The sequence below is a fragment of the Nymphalis io genome, chromosome 5 (genome assembly GCF_905147045.1).
Source record: "Nymphalis io chromosome 5, ilAglIoxx1.1, whole genome shotgun sequence".
NCBI classification, from domain to species: Eukaryota; Metazoa; Arthropoda; class Insecta; order Lepidoptera; family Nymphalidae; genus Nymphalis; species Nymphalis io.
Window position 1 is genome coordinate 4,393,103 of NC_065892.1, and position 20,679 is coordinate 4,413,781.

Genomic DNA, 20,679 nt, shown 5'->3' on the forward strand with positions numbered 1-20,679 from the left:
AAGAAGTGTTTATTCTTATCTAATAAAGTTTTAAAATCATCAGGTTTTAAAACTTTATTAAAGGTATTTTACTAATTTATTATTAAGTATCTATATCTAAAATAAGCTTAAAATATAAATTTAATAAATCTATTAATTTTATTAATATATATTTTTATTCAACTTTAAGCGTTCGACCACGTGAACTCATAAATCGACACGTAAAATCAAATATTTAAAAAATCAAACTTGTTAAGCTTTGTTTAACAGTAAAATGTATATAAAATAAATCGCAAATTTAATACACAAATTCACATATATATATTTCATATAATGGCCAGCAGGGCTTCTGCAAGAATTCACTTCATAACTCACCCGTGAAATTTTGACAACCGACGTATGGTGTTATACTATTTTGATGCGTGTATTCCTGACATACTATAATTATTATGGTCTATACCGCATATCAATTTTTGACCTTTCACGACCGTTTTCAGTGGTGAGTTACGAGCTTGTCCTTATAGCCCATAGAATAGCCCTACTGTTTGTTTCGTGATCACGCGATTAATGCAGATTATTTTACTGTCATGAATAAAATAAACAAAAATAGGTCATTAAACTTGCGTGATTTAAAAAAAAACCTATAAGATAATATTACAAATTATGATGTAAAATTACTTGAATTTTAAAATATAGTAATTTTTACATAGATTTACATATTATTTATGAATTGAGGAATTGGCGTTTTAACTCTGACGTGGCGTTAAATTCGGAAACATGCTATTCATAATATTTATCAAATAAAGAGCCGAGTGCTAGAGAGAATATGTAGATTTACATTAATAAATGCCAATATTTCTATAATTCCTTAGTACATTTATTTGCACTATCATTTTCGTTAGATATGTTCTTTCGCCTGCTATAACTCTGCCTGTAGAAGTGGAGAAATAGAATTAGGAAGAACGCCGTATTGGTTGCAATGAATGTCGCTACGCCACTTGACGGGGGACATTGAGAGTTTTGCACAGCCGCGATATAATGTATTATAATGCAAACGAACTGTACCTGAAATAAAAATAAAACACTATTTAAGTTATAAAAAAATAAAATAAAATAATACAAACTAACTGAAACTTATCTTTTATTTTATTTGAAAGGTAGGTTACCTGATGGAATGTGGTCGCCACCGCCCATAGACATTGGCGATGTAAGAAATATTAACCATTTCTTACATTACCAATGCGCCACAAGTCCTGGGAACTATAATGTTATGTCACTTGTGCCTGTAGTTACACTGGGTCATTTACCATTCAAACCGAAACGCAACAATACTACAACGAGATATATATATATATATACCTATCCAGACGGAAATCCCTACATCGTAGTAATTATTCCGTGATTCAAAATTTGGCTATAGTGCTATAGTTTAAAATATTTCAACCCATAAACTTAATATTCATGTTACTCAGCTCCATAGTAGGTAACTTTTTGTGGGCCAATGTTACTGTTTTACAACAGAACCTCAGAATGAGATCAAACGCTTGCATTCGGCTCAAATCAAACCAATCGCAATCTTCATTTAAGTCAAACGCGTTCTAATCACTGTGCCAACTCGTTTACGTAATAATAAATACATTTAAATGAAATATAATGATATTTCTATAGGGTATTTATCTTAATCCACGTTAGATTTAAATTAATTAATTTAATTTCGATTCATTTTATAAAACGATTTCGTAATAATCAATAAAAAAAAAACACAAATGCGTATTTTAAATATAAATTTCGAATTAATTAATTTGAATTAGTAATTAAATAGACGCAGTCTTAAAGTCCTTGATTGAAAGGTTAAGCAAACAATAGAGATAGCACTGCACAATAGCTGGGGATCAAATTTAAAGTTTTGTAATCAAAAAAGATATATTGAGACATTATTCTAAAACAGAATGGTAATGAAATAAAATCTTTATATGTAGGATAGTCTCACTTACGGTTATATTATTTTAATTAATCGTACATATAACTTACACCTACTACTACCATTACTAATTTATGCCTGCCTTGACTGCCGCGATGGTCTAGTGGCTAGATATAAGGCCGCCGATTCCGAGGACCTGAGTTCAAATCCGAGTTTCGCTGGGTTTTTTGTGGAGGATACGCGTAATGTGTTTTTCCAGCGTGAAAAAAAATGGTATTCCTTATCATTGCATACCTTTACTTAGTTAATTTTTTATATAGATTCAAGTAAACGTGTAAACAAAACTGGCAGGAATATTTTGATGAATGATATGATATGATGAAAGATATGACATATACAAGAAAATCATAATCGATTTGAGTTGATGTGAACATTCTCAATGTCCATGATTTCAAAACATTAAAATAAGCAGAGAAAAAATTCAGTCATTTACGAGATTGCGTTCCGGTCATATTCCGTCAAACAAGGTTTATTTTATGATGAGGAAAACAAACACTTATAAATGCGTACAATGTAACCGCATGGATGATATTTATCACCTATTGATGGAATACACGCAAAATGCGTCGTTCCGGTCCCGTTTAACTAAAATCATATAGTGTAATAGTAATTGATTGCTCGCTGATTATTAAATACATTTACATAAAAATAAATGCGCTCATTTTCAATAATATCTTTTATAAAAAACAGAGTATTTATTAATAATACTATTGAAGTTAAGTTAACAAGATGTTAAATTGTTTTTAAATAATATAATTGTTGTGTGTTTTGCTTATACAGGTAAAATAAAAATATTGATAAAAGAAAAAAATCGAAAATAATATAATCTGTGTTAAAAAAACTTGTACTTACCAACTGAAATTTTGTCATATATTTCTTCCAAATGATGTATTTGGCGACTTTTGGTCCTAAAGCGGATAGACCATAGTAAGTATACATAAACACGTGGACCAATGAATTTAAGAATCCTATGAAGTATAATGTATCTGAAGGCCAGTATTTTAAATAGGCCCAGGTTCCGATCATCATGATTGAATGGTGATAGAGATGGAGGAAGGTGATCTGGCTATCCTTTTTACGAAGAACAAAGAATACTGTGTCCAAAAGCTCTGAAACTTTGGCTGCGAAGTACAACCAAATACTAAAGAGAATCTGAAAGACAATTTTATATGTAAATTTTCAGTTGATTAAATTTATAAAAATAACTGCTATTAACAATAATACAGTAATGAACACGCACAGCCATGTGTGTGACTTTACACTTAACATGTCATCGTGACATTTTATTTTACTACTTACTGATTGATTATTTGCTATAATAACCTACAAAATTGTTCGAACTCACTAGTTCTTTATTCATTCCATTTATTAATTGTCAATTTCCTGTTACGTCAACTTTATCTGACAATCAAGACAATCAACCAGTACATTTTAGTTTCGGATAAGCAAAGAACTTCTTTCGAATACTTTAAAGTGTTATGTTTAGGTATTTAGGTAATATAATTTTTAATATATTTATCATGTATACAAAATCTTTATATATAATTCAAATCAATATAATTAAAAATGAATATTTGCATGTTTGTTCCCTGTGCGTTCCTAAACCATTTATCCGATTATGATGATAGTGTAGTGGGCTATTCTGCTTATATTTAACCCGTATATTTGTCCTTCAATATAAGCGTTTTATGATGATTTATTTTATATACCACTGCAAAGTCTGTACGGATGATTTATTTGGAAAAAATTAAACTATACATATCTATTTGTTCTGAGTCTGGGTGTAATTATTTATATAAGTATGATATTACAAAAGAAAAATAGTATATGTAGTATATCAATTGTCTGGTTTCCATAGTACAAGCTCTGTACAAGCTTAATTTGGGATCAGATGGCCGTGTGTGAAAAAATGTCCCAGGATATTATTATTATTACTATAAATAAATTAAATTTATTTAAAGCAATTGCTGTATGACTTGTGTTGTAAATTGTTTGTGGTTCAACAATATTATTTATTAATATAACAAGGGGTGGCAGGGGAAACGCGTAATGCGTTTTTCCAGCGTGATAAAAAAGGAATTACAAAAGGTTGGAGCTTAATACGAATCATGTAATATTGGTTTCTTATTAATTGTTAATTATTTAGAACTTATTGGCGAATAATCCTTTTTTTATATATTTGCCGGGAGGACAAATGACTCTACTCCACCTGATGGTAAGCGGTAGTAGAGTCCAAACGCGACGAAGTCCAGTAGAGTCAGGAATGCTAGTAGAATATATAATTTAATAACAATAATGACGAAATGTAAATAATTTACCTCGCTTCGTTCCGTCTCTTGGTTTATGAGACATGTCGTCGGTACTAGTCCATGTTGGGATAAGTGTCGAAAATACTAAAAAAAAGAATAAAATTGAATTACATATTTTTGTAATAATATTTGACAATTAATATCAATGATTTTTCAAATGTTTTTTTTATTAATATAATGTAATATTTATATAAATAAATGGTTCATTTTTCACCCAGAGAAACTAAATTGCGTTTGATATACTGTAACTCTTAGTTGCTGCCTTTGATTTGACTTTGAAATTACTAGTAATTGCTATTTTGTTAATATATTAAATTAAAACTTATTCATTAATGGTAAGGCTTTATGCAAGTCCCTCTGGTTGGGTATTACCCACTCAACAGATGTTCTACCGTCGAACAGCAATATTATATTTAGTATTGTTGTGTTCCGGTTTGATGGGTGAGTGATAGTGTAGTTACAGGCACAAGAGACATCTTAGTTCCCACGGTTGGTGGCACATTGGTGATGTAAGGAAGGAATGGTTAATTTTTCTTATAGCGCAAATGTCTATGGGTGATGGTGACCTTACCTTTAGGTGGCCCTTTTGCCAATTTGTCTAACTATTATAATAAATATATTCTTAACAATATTCGAACGAATTTATCAATTCCTTGTGCCAGAATATATTTAAAAACAGAAGAGGAATATTACTTTTGACGCAAAGTTTCGTACTTCGAATTGTATGAATTACTGAATTGTTTTTCAATTATAAAGTCAAATACTTATTAATGTAGTCTTTAAAAAAAATATTTTTACTTCTATAAGAATATAATATTAGGTCCTTACATATGAAATTAACCTTTTGTCGTACTGACCACTTTGATCTGAAATATCTCGTCTTTGGCTAAGAATTCCAAATTCAAATTTATAAATTTGAATTTGGAATTCTTAACCAAAGACGATTTATTTAGCTGGTACATTTGAGTTTTGAAAACAGTCATTCATTTGTTTTTTCTTCATTATTTTTTTCTTTGGCGTCACTTATTACCGCACAACGGAAAAAATGAAATATCGGTATATTTCCGTGGCACCAGTGCTGCAGAAACAGCTGGAAGGATTAATGATGTGTACGGCGCTGGTGTCGCAAAAGAAAGCACGGTACGTTTTTGGTTTCAACGTTTTCATTCTGAAAATTTCGACCTTCAGAACCAACCCCGTGGACGGCCGGAGACCAAAGTGGAAAATGAAAAATTAAAGGCTATTGTGGAAGCGGATCCATCACAAAGAACTTCAGAGATAGCTTCGGGGTAAGTGATAAAACTGTATTAGTCCACTTGAAGCAAATCGGGAAAGTAAAAAAACTTGAACGATGGGTACTTCATGAAATCATACATACTTTGTTTAATTAAATATATTTTACAAAAAAAAAAGTTTTTATATTCCTCCCGTACAAAACGCCATTTTCATATGTAAGGACCTAATATATACACGTTGATAGTAATTGAATTGTTTTAAAAGTATATTCTTTAGCTTACCTTTTGAACTAAATATATGGAATAAGCAACTTGCAGTGCATTGTATAACAACAGTACTGTTGTTAGTTTATAAGGTTCTCTCTTTATCATTAAAGCAGGTCCGATCTTCAGTACATATAATAAGTAAACAGCCAATATCACCATCACTGGTCCAGGCGTCGACATTAGTGGGAGAAAATCCGTTTCTTCATCTAAAAACAAAATAGTACATATTTAAACGTATATAATGTTGTTTATGTTCACGTATAATCTATAAAAAGTAGCCTATGTCCTTCCTTGGGGCTTAAGCTTGGTTAATATCAAATTTCATACGGTTCAGTGGCTTAGCCATAGAAAGCATAAAAGACAGACAGACTTTCGCATTTATAATATTAGTATAAGTATTCGACGAATATGAACAGACAACTGAGACTAACCTGTGCTAACCCATAACTACCTATTCATATATTTATTTATATATTATAGAATGTAATTTATATTCTACGTCAGATCATACTTAAATATTTAAATTATATCATAAAAAAAAACAATATATTTTATGAATAAATAAAAACATTTACATAATAATACTAACGTCTTTTGAAGTAATGAAATTTTGAATTCAAGAGTAATAAATTATATAAACTACTAACTATACTGAAAACCTTAAAAAATGTACCATTTTCAAGAACATAAGATTTTTTGTGCATACATTGCTATGCAGACGATAGTACACAATCGTCTACATAGCAATGCATGTTCTCAAGAGAGAGCATATCATTGATATGCAAAAAAAAGAGTGTGGGAGGTAGCACAGATCCCTGGGGTCCCCAGCATTCACTACATAGAATTGTGAAGTGCAACCATCAACTTAAACACAAAGGCTTCGCTTGTATAGGAAGCTGGCAATCCAGGTGCATAGCTGAGCAAGCAGACCATATGCCGGCAGCTTGGAGAGAAGACTTCTGTGCCAGACCCTGTCGAAAGCCTTGAAGATATCGAGGCTGACAGCCAACGATTCTTCATGCTTATCGATAGCTTCACCCCAGAGGTGTGTTACGTACGCTAGAAGATCTATGGACCATTTTGGTAGAAACACGTACTGACGATCATAAATTAAGCAGTGTTTTAATATATAAAACAAAAAATTGGTATTGGTATGGTAAATTGGTAATGGTAAAAAATTACACAAAAAATGTTATATTCACTAATCTCACTTGATCTTATTATTTTTTAACTAGTTGATTTATGTATATTTTTTTTTGTGAAATTTTGGTGATATTTGTGATTTGAATTATTATCGGTGGAAACTTCGTTGAGGTATGTATTGTTTTATATTGCTAAGCTATAAGTATCATCACATTGTTTGTTTCTTTAAAAAAATTAACATTAACAAAAATAAACAAATTCGATTTCGCATTTATAATATTAAGCATGAACAAGTTTTTACCTGCATAGCCTTCCAAACATGGATAACACCTATGAGGATGACACCAGAGCTCCAAAAGATCGTAATCATTTTTTATGTATTTGTACGAAACACACTTGTATTGATAAGTCAAATAAACTGTTTGGTTTTCAAATGCGATGTGATACGTGCTTGTAGACTGAGTGCTTTTTTGCATTAATTATAATATTAACAACGATCAAAAAGCTTTGTAAAAGGCTAAGAGACGGTTAATGCCCTACGATTGATCAAAGGTCTCCTACGTTGTTCAGAATAAAGCGTATTCGGCCTCGTTACTACAGTGCAAATTGTAATACACATATGGTATTTGTCAAACACGTGTTTGTTTTTCCGCAATGTTATTTTTTACAAATATAAATTAAGTAAATAAATTTAATTTGCGTTGCACATTTTTGCCCAAAGTTTGGTGTTATTTTATATTGATAAATAATATAAAAACATAATTGCACGTACTTAGCTCGTCAGTTTGTTAATTATATGCCTTTATAATTAACTGTTTGTTTCAGACAATAAGATACCGATAGTCGTGGGATTTATTTTTTATTTCACATGCGATCAAGCATGAAAAACTTAGAGGTAATAGGATATAGCCTTAATAAAGGAAAGGTGGTTGACGTGACTTTTTCCACTGGTAGTGAGTAAGTTCTTTAGTAGTCATCTCAGACTATAAATGTAAGCCGTCTCTGAGAATTTGCGAGGTAAACTGTAGTTTATTTTAACCGATCGGTATATTCATATATTATATTATTCATCTATATACATATATTAATATATATTGTAATATTTTTTATTGTGATTTTTTTTTTCGCAAGTTGTATGCAGTAACTTATAGACAAAATCATTGCTAGTAATGGCAATATGCAGAGAAGCGAACGCAATTCATACTATGCTTATGTAACATCGTTCTTCAATTACAAAACATTAGATTTCCTCGAACAAAACATTAAAAACAAGTACTTTTAAACTAAACTACAAGTACTTGTAAACATTTTTGTTTGTTTATTTGTAGTTAATATTTGTTAAGGAAAATTGTGTTTCTATTGAAATGCGTCTTGTAAAAATCACTTTTACAATCTTTACATAATAATGTTGTTTGTAAATTGCGATTTTCATACATGCTTAATTTGGTATATCGTGTATAGGTCAAGCAAAAATACAAAAAAAGTGTTATTGCATCAAAGTAAACTGTGGTCACATCTACACACAAACACTGGCAGTGAATTAATTATTCCTTACGTTAACGCGTCACTAACCTTTAAATTTAATATAACGAAACAATTATACTAAAGTTAGTAAAGCCCACTGCTGGGCTACTTTGCTTTTTGAGGAGAAGGTTTAGAGCTTACTCCACCACGCTGCTCCGGTGCTAGTTGGTGGCAGATTTTCATCCACCTCAAGCAGGTTTACATCATGTATTTCTCCTTTACTACCGAGCTTCACTTCAATGAGATGAATTATAAACACAAATTAAGAACATGAAAATTAAGTAATGTTTGCCTGGATTTTAATTCGGAATCATTGGTTAAGATTCTCGTCCTCTAACTGGTCTTCTGGCCACTGGGCCATCATCTCTTAATAATAATTTTACTGTCTCACTTAAATTCTGAACAGTAACAAAACAGTACAGTAACAAAACAGTACAGAACAGTAGAAATCAGTATTGGTATGTCCTTACTACAGGACAACATCTACCGAGTTTTTGCTAGTATTATATATGTATACTAACAGCTCGTCCCAGTTTCGCAAAAGTGAAATAAAGGTGAAAATCAATTGTTTTTATCGTTATATACAATTAATGTATTGGTTTACGTGGTTCATGCCTATAAAGCTCTCTGTCATTATATTTTAATGATTTGTACACTAAAACCTTAATCGTCACTCATTCTGTCCATTGGTGACAACCGTATGAAAATCCGTTTAGTAATTTTTGAGTTTATCGCGGTTAGACAGACAGTTAGAAAGAGGGGGCAGGGGGACTTTGTTTTTTAATATGTAGTAATGGGTTACTGGACAGGTCAACACAGATGTGGTTAAATACAATACGTGAGATGCTGTCAACACAATTCTAATGTAGAAGCATACGCAATTATGTAATAAAATTCGTTTTAGATAATTATCATAATATTGTATGGAATCATTAAACCGTAAACTGTAAGCGATCATAAAGATGTCAATGTTGTTTTCAAGCATACTTCTAAACAAAGTGTGAAACTCAAACAGTGCTGGAATAATCATGACTTGATACGTTATTGGTATAAATCACAAAGTGATACTAAATGTGGTGTTTCTGTTTATAGATGCGTATGTATATATATTGTGCTGTATGAATTATTATAAGCTATTTACATATATTAATGAACGTGCTTACGTAGGATCCTAATTCGTTAAATAAATATATATGTTAAATAACTATTCAGAGTGTATTCGTCTATGAGAAAAAATAGATTATGAGTCTTAGTATGGTAAGATCTAATGGGTTTTTGGAGAGCTGATTGCGATTCGGAAATATGTTTTTTTTTCGTAAATAATATGTCGGCTTGAAACTCCTTACTACTCCCGATTAATATCTACAGTCAAGTAAAATAAAAAATGTTATACGTTTAATTGATAACAGGTAAGTATACTGTACTGTAGGTAAGTAACAGCCTGTTAATGTCCCACTGCTGGGCTAAGGCCTCCTCTCCCTTTTTGAGGAGAAGGTTTAGAGCTTATACCACCACGCTGCTCTAATGCGGGTTCGTAGAGTACACATGTGACATAATTTCAATGAAATTAGACACATGCAGGTTTCCTCACGATGTTTTCCTTCACCGTCAAGCACGAGATGAATTATGATGAACCCACGATCATCGGTTAAGATTCACGCATTCTAACCACTAGGCCATCTCGGCTTAATAAAAGGTGTGTAAGGTAAAAGTTATAGCTAATATGACCCACTTTTGGCCTCTCCTTTCGAGGAAAAGTACAACATTTCTATATATATATATGCCTTAATATATGTACAGAAATATTGTCTTCAACGTCGACCTTGAAATTTAACTCACATTGTCCACATTTCATAAAATAAAATTCATGTTAAGCATTTTATTTTTACAAATGCACTTAGAGGTCGTTTTAATAACTATTTAATAATGACGTCATAACCTAATGAAGGTGATGACTAATAATAATACTAATAATAATATTATTGTGACCAATATTAATAGTATATAGGTACTTACTATATATTTTTAGATTATAAACAGAGTTATTCTTCTTCACTTATTTTGATTTACTATTTATATTTGTAATTAAGTCGTAATACAAGTCAAAGGTTGCTTTACATAATATACATATTTTTTTAATTATTGTCCAATGTACGAAATTGAAGTTCAAGCAGTTTGTTTACATTTAAGTATTAAAACGATGCAAAACGTTACCTAGCCTAGGCTATGCCGATAATAGAATAGATCTGTAATCTTATCAAGATAACGTGTTTGAAAAATGTAAAAATTTTACTTACACTGACTCTTACTCAAGTCCCATACTGGAAATCGTAGTCCAACATCCACAGACATTATGCATGCAATGGTGAGATCCTCTGCAAAGACAAATCATAATATCAACACTTATTATCGATCACAAATTAATGAACGGACTTGTAAATACGACCATACGTGTGAAATACTCCGACTAACTTAAAACACTATGAATCAAAATATTTAGATTTAATAAATAATAAAATTAAGGTTGCAACAGCGAATGACCTTACAATGCGAAAAATGTCACGTCTCTGCGTTGATAATAAGAAGTTATTTCTTTAATAGCACTTTCAACGGACTAATGATATAATATAGATTAATTAATGATATGTATAATTTATTAATGAATTATTTCGAAATATTAATTATTAGTATAGGTTTTGTTTTATTATAATATATATATATATATATATATAATTTTTTTTTTACTAAAATTAATAATTAAATAAAATACTAAATTCTGGTGGGGCGAATCAGGTCTGTAGCCCAACAAGCTCTCATTCGCCGATGGGAGGAGGATCTGGGATCCCCATCAGCAGGCCTGGCGGCAGTGGAGGCGATCCGCCCCCATTTGAATCGCTGGGTAACAAGAAGGAGCGGCACACTTACGTTTAGACTGACGCAGGTGCTTACCGGACACGGCTGCTTCGGTAAGTACCTGCACGGGATAGCAAGGCGGGAGATATCACCCTCCTGCCATGAGTGTGGTGCGCCACTGGACACGGCACATCACACTTTGACGGAGTGTGCTGCGTGGGGGCCCCAGAGGCATACCCTAGCGGCGATAATTGGCGGAGACATCTCGCTGCCGAGCGTGATTAACGCTATGCTTGGCAGCGAGAGCTGTTGGATGGAGATGGTCTCTTTTTGCGAGAGTGTTATATTGCAGAAGGAGGTCGCGGAACGAGAGCGAGAGGCGAGGTCAGCCGCCGCAGATTCGCTCCGCAGAAGAAGACCCGGGAGGAGGCGCCGACGCTATGTTCACCTTCTTCCCCCACCGTAAGCGTCGCTGGGGTTAGGGGGGTACTCTGTACTCCGAGAACCCCCTAGGAATGGAGGCCCGCTTGAGCTGGCCAACCGTCAGTGCGTCACGGTAGAATGCGCAAGCGTTCCCGTGACGCCCCTTCGACAAGACGGAGTGGGTACCGCTGGTTTTTTAGTGGGTATTCCGGCACCTTCAGTGCCGGCGAGTCCCACATACCCCCCACCTCATGTGGGGGAAACGCGTAAATGCGTTTTTCCAGCGAAAAAAAAGTCTTATTACATTTGTTATTCGATTTACAAACCTACAGAGTACCTACTATTATATAATGAAAAAGGGGATATTTTGTTAATACTGTGATTCTGGTGCTTGTGGTGAATATAACTTCCGCAATCAATGAATCGTGGTTTTTCAGTGTACAAAATATTTTAACTTGATAACGAATAAATATTTATAGAATTATTTGATTATAATGTGATTTCTAAAAAAAATAGATCCTCGGAATTAATTATCAATTGCGCATAATTGTTACGTAATTAATGTATAAAATACATATTAATAATAATAGCCTGGGACATTATTAACACACGGCCATCTGATCACAAATTAAGCAGACTTGTACTATGGAAACCGGACAACTGATATACTCATACATCATACATGTCTGTCCTGGGTGAGAATCGAACCCACAACCTTCCGCGTGAAAGGCAAGTATCTACCAATTACGACAAATAACTCGTCAAAGTTAATTAACATGCACTTATGCAAAATGGTGTCATATAGCTAATTTCATTCAATTCAAATTACTTATTGATTGTCAAATTTAAAACGGATACAGATTCGATAAAAAAATCCCTGACCTGAGCAGAACCGGCGAACGAAACTCCACGGTTTATATTTTATATTATTTTAATTTTGTTTGTTTGTAATTGCTTACAATTTTCAATATCATAAAAAAATAGCAGGGAAGCGATAATTTCATTCCCAAGGTGCTATATATGAACTTGCTTATTATATAATATCTTTTGTATACAACGTCACTTTTAATTTAGGAACAGAGGCATTTATTACGCTTTCTGAGACCCTGACGTAAAACCGCACACACTATCACATAAACAAGTCACTGACTCTATGCACTCGAGTATAAGGAGTCGTTTGTATTTTTTTCTTGAAACAATGTAATCATTATCAGATTTTCTCACAAATTCATTATAAATATATTGAGAAGCAATAGGAATGCATATATACGTATATATAATATATAATATTCTTCAATTAAGCTTAAATTCTACAAAAGTCTACAAGTTTAAGCAATAGCCTGATACTTAAGCATTATAATTACTTTTTCATACGATAATAATTATAGATTACCTCAAAAACTTTAAGTGAATTATAATTAGTTTTCATTATAATAGCGGTCATTACTTATCAGTATATAAATTAAAGCTGTTGCTATTTGATTTGTGGAAATAACTTGTCAATGGTACGAGTAATGTGTAATTTTTCATCTATTACGAAAAGACTATGAGAAGTTGTTCCTTTAACATATGAGTAGATATGCATTGAAATCTCGTATCCAACTGAGACTTAGTTTTCAATATATTATACATTTTATTCTATTTTATAAATTGCTAAATTGAAAGAACTTTTTAAATTGAAAGAATTTTTCGATGTTATTCTTACTAAGATGAAATAGAAAATATTATTTAATTATTTTTTTATATGTTTTTATGCTAAATAAATGCATAAAGCATAGCAATACAAAAAGAAAATATTTTATTTTAATTTTTCTTTCCACAGCAACTATTTTAATTTAAAATTAAAATCATTTAATTTCTCCATATTTTACTTTCTTTGCGTCTTTTTTACATGTGACAAGAGAATATTAATCGGCATTAAAAAAAACGTAAATTATAGCGCTGTAATATGTAGATTATTATATGAGAACAAATTATGTTATATACTGAGGCCTCTCATTGTTCGAAATTCGACCGTAATTAATTTTAATGTATCTTAGACTGATTTCAATTCAAATAGCAATTCAAAATTTTTTCAAAAAAATTCGGAAAAATTTGGAGGTTTTCTGCTGCAATGCTTATAAGACTTTATTATTTTTATACTAACAAATATGTAAACGAATAATAGAAAAAAAAGAGGTTTAGCTGGGCGAAAACTTTACATTGTTACAAAAAAAAATACATGCTCAAAAACGCGTTATTAGTTTCGACATGTTGCCACTGGCAGTATGAACGTAAACTATTGATGTTTTTTTTTTAAAAATAATATACTTCATATGTCATATTATTAGAGATAAATTTTAGCTTAAACTTTAACTATGCCAAATCTCACTCCTATCGTACACGTAATATGCTAAAAGGTGTACGATGTTTTCTCCTGCGTATTAATGTATAGATAAGAACAATTAAAAGAAAATAGCATTTTGTTATAACACGGTAAGGATCGAAAATAAAATAAACTGGATCAATCTAATCTGATTGTAAGAACTTAAATAAGTTTTGAAGAAATAACAGTACATGGCATTTTATGTTAATATGAAAATTGAATCGAACTACATAGCCTCACCTTCCCTTAAAAATATAAACGTAACTAATAAGCGAACTGAAAATTATCATAATAACAAATACTTCACTTTAATCATGTTAAGAATAAATCAACGTTTTAAGCCCACACACTAAAATTGGAAAATTAAAATATTTACTTATAAAAAAAACAATGCAAAAATTTTATTAGGTATTAAAAAGTATTTTATGTACTAAATAATTATTTGAAGTCGTAGTCATAAATAATGTATTCAAAATAAGGATTAAGTAATTAAACTTTTCTATCATAAAAAAATATTATTGTCAATAAATAATATTTGATTAAAAAAAAATACTTACTTTTCGTAAAGCGTAACGTCTTTATCGCTTTAAAAATATTTAAGAACTGACACAAAAATTACACTAAGCGACATTAAAAAAAACCTTTAACATGAAAAGTGTGTGCTAAGAAGCGACACTTAAATGTTTATGATCGATTGTAGTTAATTCTTTGGCTTTTATTTATAAGAGCTGCACACCTAAAAAAATCAGGGTTTTACAATTCTCGAAATTTCAAGTGAGAATAATTATGTTAATTTCAGATGATAATGTTATTTTGTGGTATTCACTTCTTTGCTTTAACAATTATTGTGTAAACGGAAAAGCCTCTTCCAAATTATGTTAAACAAAATTTCAATACATCGTTATAAAAGTTAAATGTTTTAATCAATTAGGTAATAGACTTTTATCAATCGATCGATTAATAAAAATCTATTTTCTATGTTTATTGAATTAAATAAAAAGATATTTTTTTATAGAACCGTTAAGCGGACGAGCATATGGGGCACCTGATGTTAAGTGGTCATCAACGCCCATAGACATTGGCATTGTAAGAAAAGTTAATAATCGCTTCCATCGCCAATGCGCCACCAAACTTGGGAACTAAGATGTTATGTCCCTTGTGCCTATAATTACACTGGCTCACTCACCCTTCTGTTTTGTAGTACTGTTTAATTGTGTAGTACTGCTGTTTTGCGGTAGAATATCTAATGAGTGGGTGGTACATACCCAGACGAGCTTGCACAAAGCCTTACCACCAGTTTTGCTAAAGTTAGAGAAGTTTAAATTAGTAGTGGTCTTTGTGAAATGACCTTGTTTAATTAAGGTAAAATGAATTACTTATTACGACGATTATTCAAAGGAGCTTATGAGATTTCGTTATTAGAGAAATAAAATTATTCATAATAAAAATATTGAAAATGATGAAAAGTATCTATACGTCTTAAACTATAACATCTAAAATATAATAAATAAGTAAAATCACCATTTCTTATATTTATAATTATTTCATAAAAGCATTTATCATATAAATATTTACAAATAGTAAAAAATAACACACATGATTCTCGGCTTTAAAAGAAAAACATAAATCGTTTCGCTGTAATATTTTTTCTGTTTTAAAAATCGAATAAAGGATAAACTAAATATCAGCCTAATCTGGTTATAAGATCATAAGTATCTGAAGTATAAACAGAAGTTGGCATTTTATGTTTATATGAAAATTTAATGAAGCTACAATTATTTGGTATATGGTATTTTATAATTTTTATAGTTTAAGGCAAATATTAATAATCCAATTAGCGCTATAGGTGTGCGATACGAGTCAATACTGAAATGTTTATAATACATTGTAGTAACACTCAATTCTTGGATTTTCATGTGAACATAAGCTTAAGTTTAGATACATCAGTTTTTGTAGTATTCATTTGTTTGTTTTAACAGTCATCATATAAGTGGAAAAGCCTAGTATTGTAAATTGTGTCGTGTAATTTTATCCGACGACTGCCTCGATGGTCTAGAGGCTAGATTTTACGCCGCAGACCCCGAGGTTCTGGGTTCAAATCCCATAAACAGTAATTGGGTTTTTAATCAAAACGTCTCAGAAGCAACCCTGAGTCTGGAAGTTGTAAGTGTGTACACTTCCGTGCCTCGGAAGGCACGTAACGCCGTTGGCCCTGTGCCTGAACCCTATCCGGTCATATCGTCCATCGGATTATTAGAGTTAGTGAATAGAGAGTGCACCAGTGTTTGCGCGCACACACTTGTGCACTATAATATGTCTTGCACAGTTGATAAATCTCTCTTAAGATTGGCAGCAATGGCCAAAATGGGCCAGGACGTCATCATCCTAATCATAAATTTTATCCCGTAACTGTGACTGACCACTAAAGAGATATTAGTGTTTATACGATTTGATAATGCCATACAAAAAAAAACACCGAAATCTATCACAGAGTTTTTATTATTGTTATGTATCTAAAAAGTGTAAACAAAATAAAATACATTGATAAACAAAAGCTGTCAAATTATCAAAGAAATCCTAGAAATTATATTTTGAAGAGGTATTCTATACATAAGAGCCAGGATAGAAAATTAATATCAAATAGTGAGGTCTGTGGTCCCTTAGAGCTGTGAAAAAATCAAACCTCTAAGTCTCTGCAATCAAATGATATGGTCGTGTATGTCGAATTTCCACTTTCTAGAATCATGAAATTTGGCAAGAAGTAATATTTTGTAACACAAATATGGGAAAACTGTAAATTTGTAGTTAAATTATTTTTTTAAATAATTACGGGAGTTAATTTCTACGAACAAATTAAAGGAAAACTTACGAAAAGTCTTAAATCTTAATCTTAAGACTTAATTTGCTTAACCTGGTAAATATTTCAGTATTGTGGCTTTTTATTATCTTTTATTATATTAATTACACTGGCTCACTCACCTTTCAAACAGGCACAACAGTACCAAATACTGCTGTTTTGTGGTAGAATATCTGATGAGTGGGTGGTACCTACCCAGACGAGCAGTAAGGCTCCCCGACCGCACAATTTTTTATTGACCCGACATGGGATTTGAACCCAGGACCTTGGGATTTGCAATCATTTAGCACTTTACTGTATTACATTTTTTAATGCATATAAAAAAAAATCATATACATTATTTGGGAACGGTATGTTAAGGTAGTTATGTTTCAATTTAATAAAATCTAAAAACTATTTGGAGTCTTAAAAGAATCAATAAACTCTTTAAAGGCGGTTTGGACTGCCGCATCGGAGTTGAATTTTTTGCCTTGTAAAAAGTTGTCCAAATTCCGCGAAAAATGATAATCTGTTGGAGCAAGGTACGGGGAGTATGGTGGATGTCGCAGACATTCTAATTGTAGCTCATCTTACTTAGTGGTTGTTTGTTGTGCAGTGTGCGGTCTTGCGTTGTCGTAAAGCAGCAGTGGCCTAGAGTGATTGACCAATCTCGGTTGTTTAGCAGCTGGTTCTTCCTTCATGGTTTGCAGTTACTGACAATAGATATCTGCCGCAATCGTTTGGCCAGATTTTAGAAAGCTGTAGTGAACGACACCGGCGCTAGTCCACCAAACACTCACAAGTAGCTTTTTCTGAGTCAATTTTCGTTTAGGGCAGGCTCTAGCTGGGCCTCCAGGGTTCATTGCGACGAGCGCTTCTGATTATCGTACAGTATCCACTTTTCATCACAAGAAATGATTCGATTTGAAATCCCTTCATTATTGTGTCGGTTAAGCAAAGTAACACAGCAGTCGACGCGTGTTTGCAAGTTCGATTTACTCAATTCATGAGGTACCCATCGTTCAAGTTTTTTTACTTTCCCGATTTGCTTCAAGTAGATTAATACAGTTTTATCACTTACCCCGAAGCTATCTCTGAAGTTCTTTGTGATGATAACATAGGCAACCGCCTAGGGGCCTCACATCGGCTCGAAGCCTAGGCTTATATTCTAGTATACTATTAAAACCTCATATTATTAATTAAATAGCCATGTGATATAAAAAATATATTTTAGGAAGATACAAAAACGTAAAGAGGCCTGAGACGTGTATTGCCTAGGAGCCCCAACATAGTTAATCCGGCTATGACTGTCTAAAATTTAAATACACATTTTTTTATGCACTTTGTCATTAACAGTAAAATAACCTAGTTGATGAAACCTGCAAGCTTGCATCAGACATAACAGTAATGGATTAAATAAGCATTGTTATCTTAAAGACTGACTCTTTGCATAGCACCTGCTATCTACTCGACCTAATCCCCCGATAGACGCTCAAAATTCAAAAAATGAATAAATCCAAGCGGGATTCTGTTTTTTTTATTCAGACGTACGGAACGTTCAACGTATAAAATAGGAAATTTTGATTATAAAATAAAATTTATTATGTATTTGTGAAAAAGGTTACCGATAGTTGAATTTATTCAACCTCTGCCATATTTCCTGTTTTCGGGCGAACACAAATACTATTAATATTGCACGCAAACAAGGTGAAAATGATATTACGTTATTATGCAATCATTGATTACATCGGTTGAAAGAAGTATATAAGAAAGAAATAAGTATATGTAAGTAAGTAAGTAGATAAAAATAGTAAAAATGGTAAGCTTATAATTATAGGGCTGAAAAGTGGTACATCTTTTCAGTATACTATTATAAATAAAATGACTGCCCGGAGATCCCAAGTCAGGCCAATAAAAAGCTATCGGATTTATCTGTCGAAAATTCGGTCAATCGGAAATGTCGGAAGTTGGTAGTATTCTCCCACGCCTCGGATAGCACGGAAAGCCGTTGGTTCTGCGCCTGAACTCTTTTTAGTCGTATTCTCGTCCCATCGGCTAATGAGAGTTAGAAATTAGAGAGAGCATCTGTGTCTGCGCACATACTTGTACACTATAATTTGACCTGCGCAGTTGGCTAATCTCTCTTGAGATTGGCCGTCGTGGTCGAAATCGGTCTGGGGGACCTGACCTCATAAATAAAATATCAAAAATTATCATCGATCCTATATATATAAATATTTTCAGAGTTAGAGGTCAAAAATATTTGTTTTTTACAAGCTTTTATTTAATTTGTAATGTATGTTTGTGTGGGTGAAATCTTGCAACTTAATTTTGAAGCAGATCTTCAACTTTTTTTCTTTTTTCTCGTAAGCCGTGCGTAATCATAAAAGTAGATTATATAAATTTGTAGATGATGCAATCATGTACAAAAAATAAATCATACACATACATTTTTTTCGTAGGAACCACCATTCCAGATATATGATGGTGTTTATATTTCGCCCATTTTAGTAACACGCAATACAGATTGAACACAATAAAAAAATTGTGCGGTCGGGTAGATCGGTGGCTATTTCCCCTTCAGGAACGGAAGTTCTTTGCAATATTTTATCAACTCAAAACTGTTTTTAATTGTAGATTTTTATAGATTATATTACTGTATTTTTGTCACACCAAAAAGGCGCAGTACTCCTTTATTCAACTCTCTCTCTCTCTCTCTAATTTGTATAGGTATTTTATGTTATTTTTATTATTTTTTTAATGTAAATTTGTTAAATAAGGATATAAGTTAATTATTTATTCAAAATTAAATATGAAATAGTAAATTATATGTTATATACATAAAATAATTCAAATTCTCTAAGTTTTTTGTACTATCACACAAAACCGTCCTTTTATAATTCCAGTGGTGCAACCACGACTTTTCCTTGCCTTCCAATCGATTCAAAACGACCTTAGCATTATTAGCGACTAATAGCTTATAGTAAAACAGTCAAATTAAATCACTGCTAAGTTATTTTTAGAATATATTTTAATTTATAAAATTATTTTTTTAAGTTTGCATTTTTAAGCTGCAGTTTCAGTTTTACGACTTTCAACAATACCAATAACAAAAAAAAAGATATAAAATGATATTTATAGAAATGAGTGTTGTTGTATGTTTGTAGAATTGAGGTTATATCATTAACCGTACATAAAAACTTTCACAAAACAAATATAATACAATACAATACAAATTACTTACCGCAAATTTTATAAAATAATTTTCATTTTCATTACAGCAATCTTTCATGACCGATATTTTTGCTCAAAATAAATTTCAGGCGTCTTATTTACGATAATATTTTAAGTTTAGCAAATTATTAGGAATGTCTGGATAATCATTAAAATACTAAATTTATTAATTGTTTACAGTCATGTTAGGTATATATTGAATCTGAACTAACAAGTAGAACAAGCGGCAATGGGATTTTCGTATATATTCGAAGGAAAAGTATACTTACAAACTATATTTTGATCAATTAAATTCTTCAAGGAATTTTTAAGCCACATTCTGTCACAAATTATAATCCATTCTGAGTATACTGTTAATGAAATTGTATATGAGCTGCAGTCTCGTATATAATAACTGTACATTGCTGATGATATGTGAGAATTCTGCGGGATATACATCGTGATACAATTGTGATACAATAAGAGGATTATCCATATTCATGGATATTCCCGTAATGTAAGAAACATGAAACGTAGTAATTCGATTCTTG

At 31.8% G+C, this 20,679-nt stretch overlaps 1 protein-coding gene across 4 annotated transcripts in view; it reads right to left on the reverse strand.

The window, feature by feature from the left end:
- LOC126768554 (elongation of very long chain fatty acids protein-like) overlaps positions 1-20,679 on the reverse strand; it is a 28,466-nt gene continuing 7,787 nt past the window's right edge. Inside the window, exons 1-6 of one of the 4 annotated variants that reach the window (XM_050486731.1) lie at positions 14,637-14,766; positions 10,736-10,813; positions 5,787-5,977; positions 4,279-4,353; positions 2,813-3,112; positions 1-1,044 (exon numbers count right to left, since the gene is read on the reverse strand). In XM_050486731.1, the coding sequence (XP_050342688.1) occupies positions 838-1,044; positions 2,813-3,112; positions 4,279-4,353; positions 5,787-5,977; positions 10,736-10,790 (828 nt within the window). In that variant the 5' untranslated portion in view covers positions 10,791-10,813; positions 14,637-14,766 and the 3' untranslated portion in view covers positions 1-837. Of the gene's footprint in view, positions 1,045-2,812; positions 3,113-4,278; positions 4,354-5,786; positions 5,978-10,735; positions 10,814-11,363; positions 11,382-12,596; positions 12,616-14,636; positions 14,767-20,679 lie in introns of those variants that run through there. The other 3 variants (XM_050486735.1, XM_050486734.1, XM_050486733.1) reach the window with 3 other exon arrangements.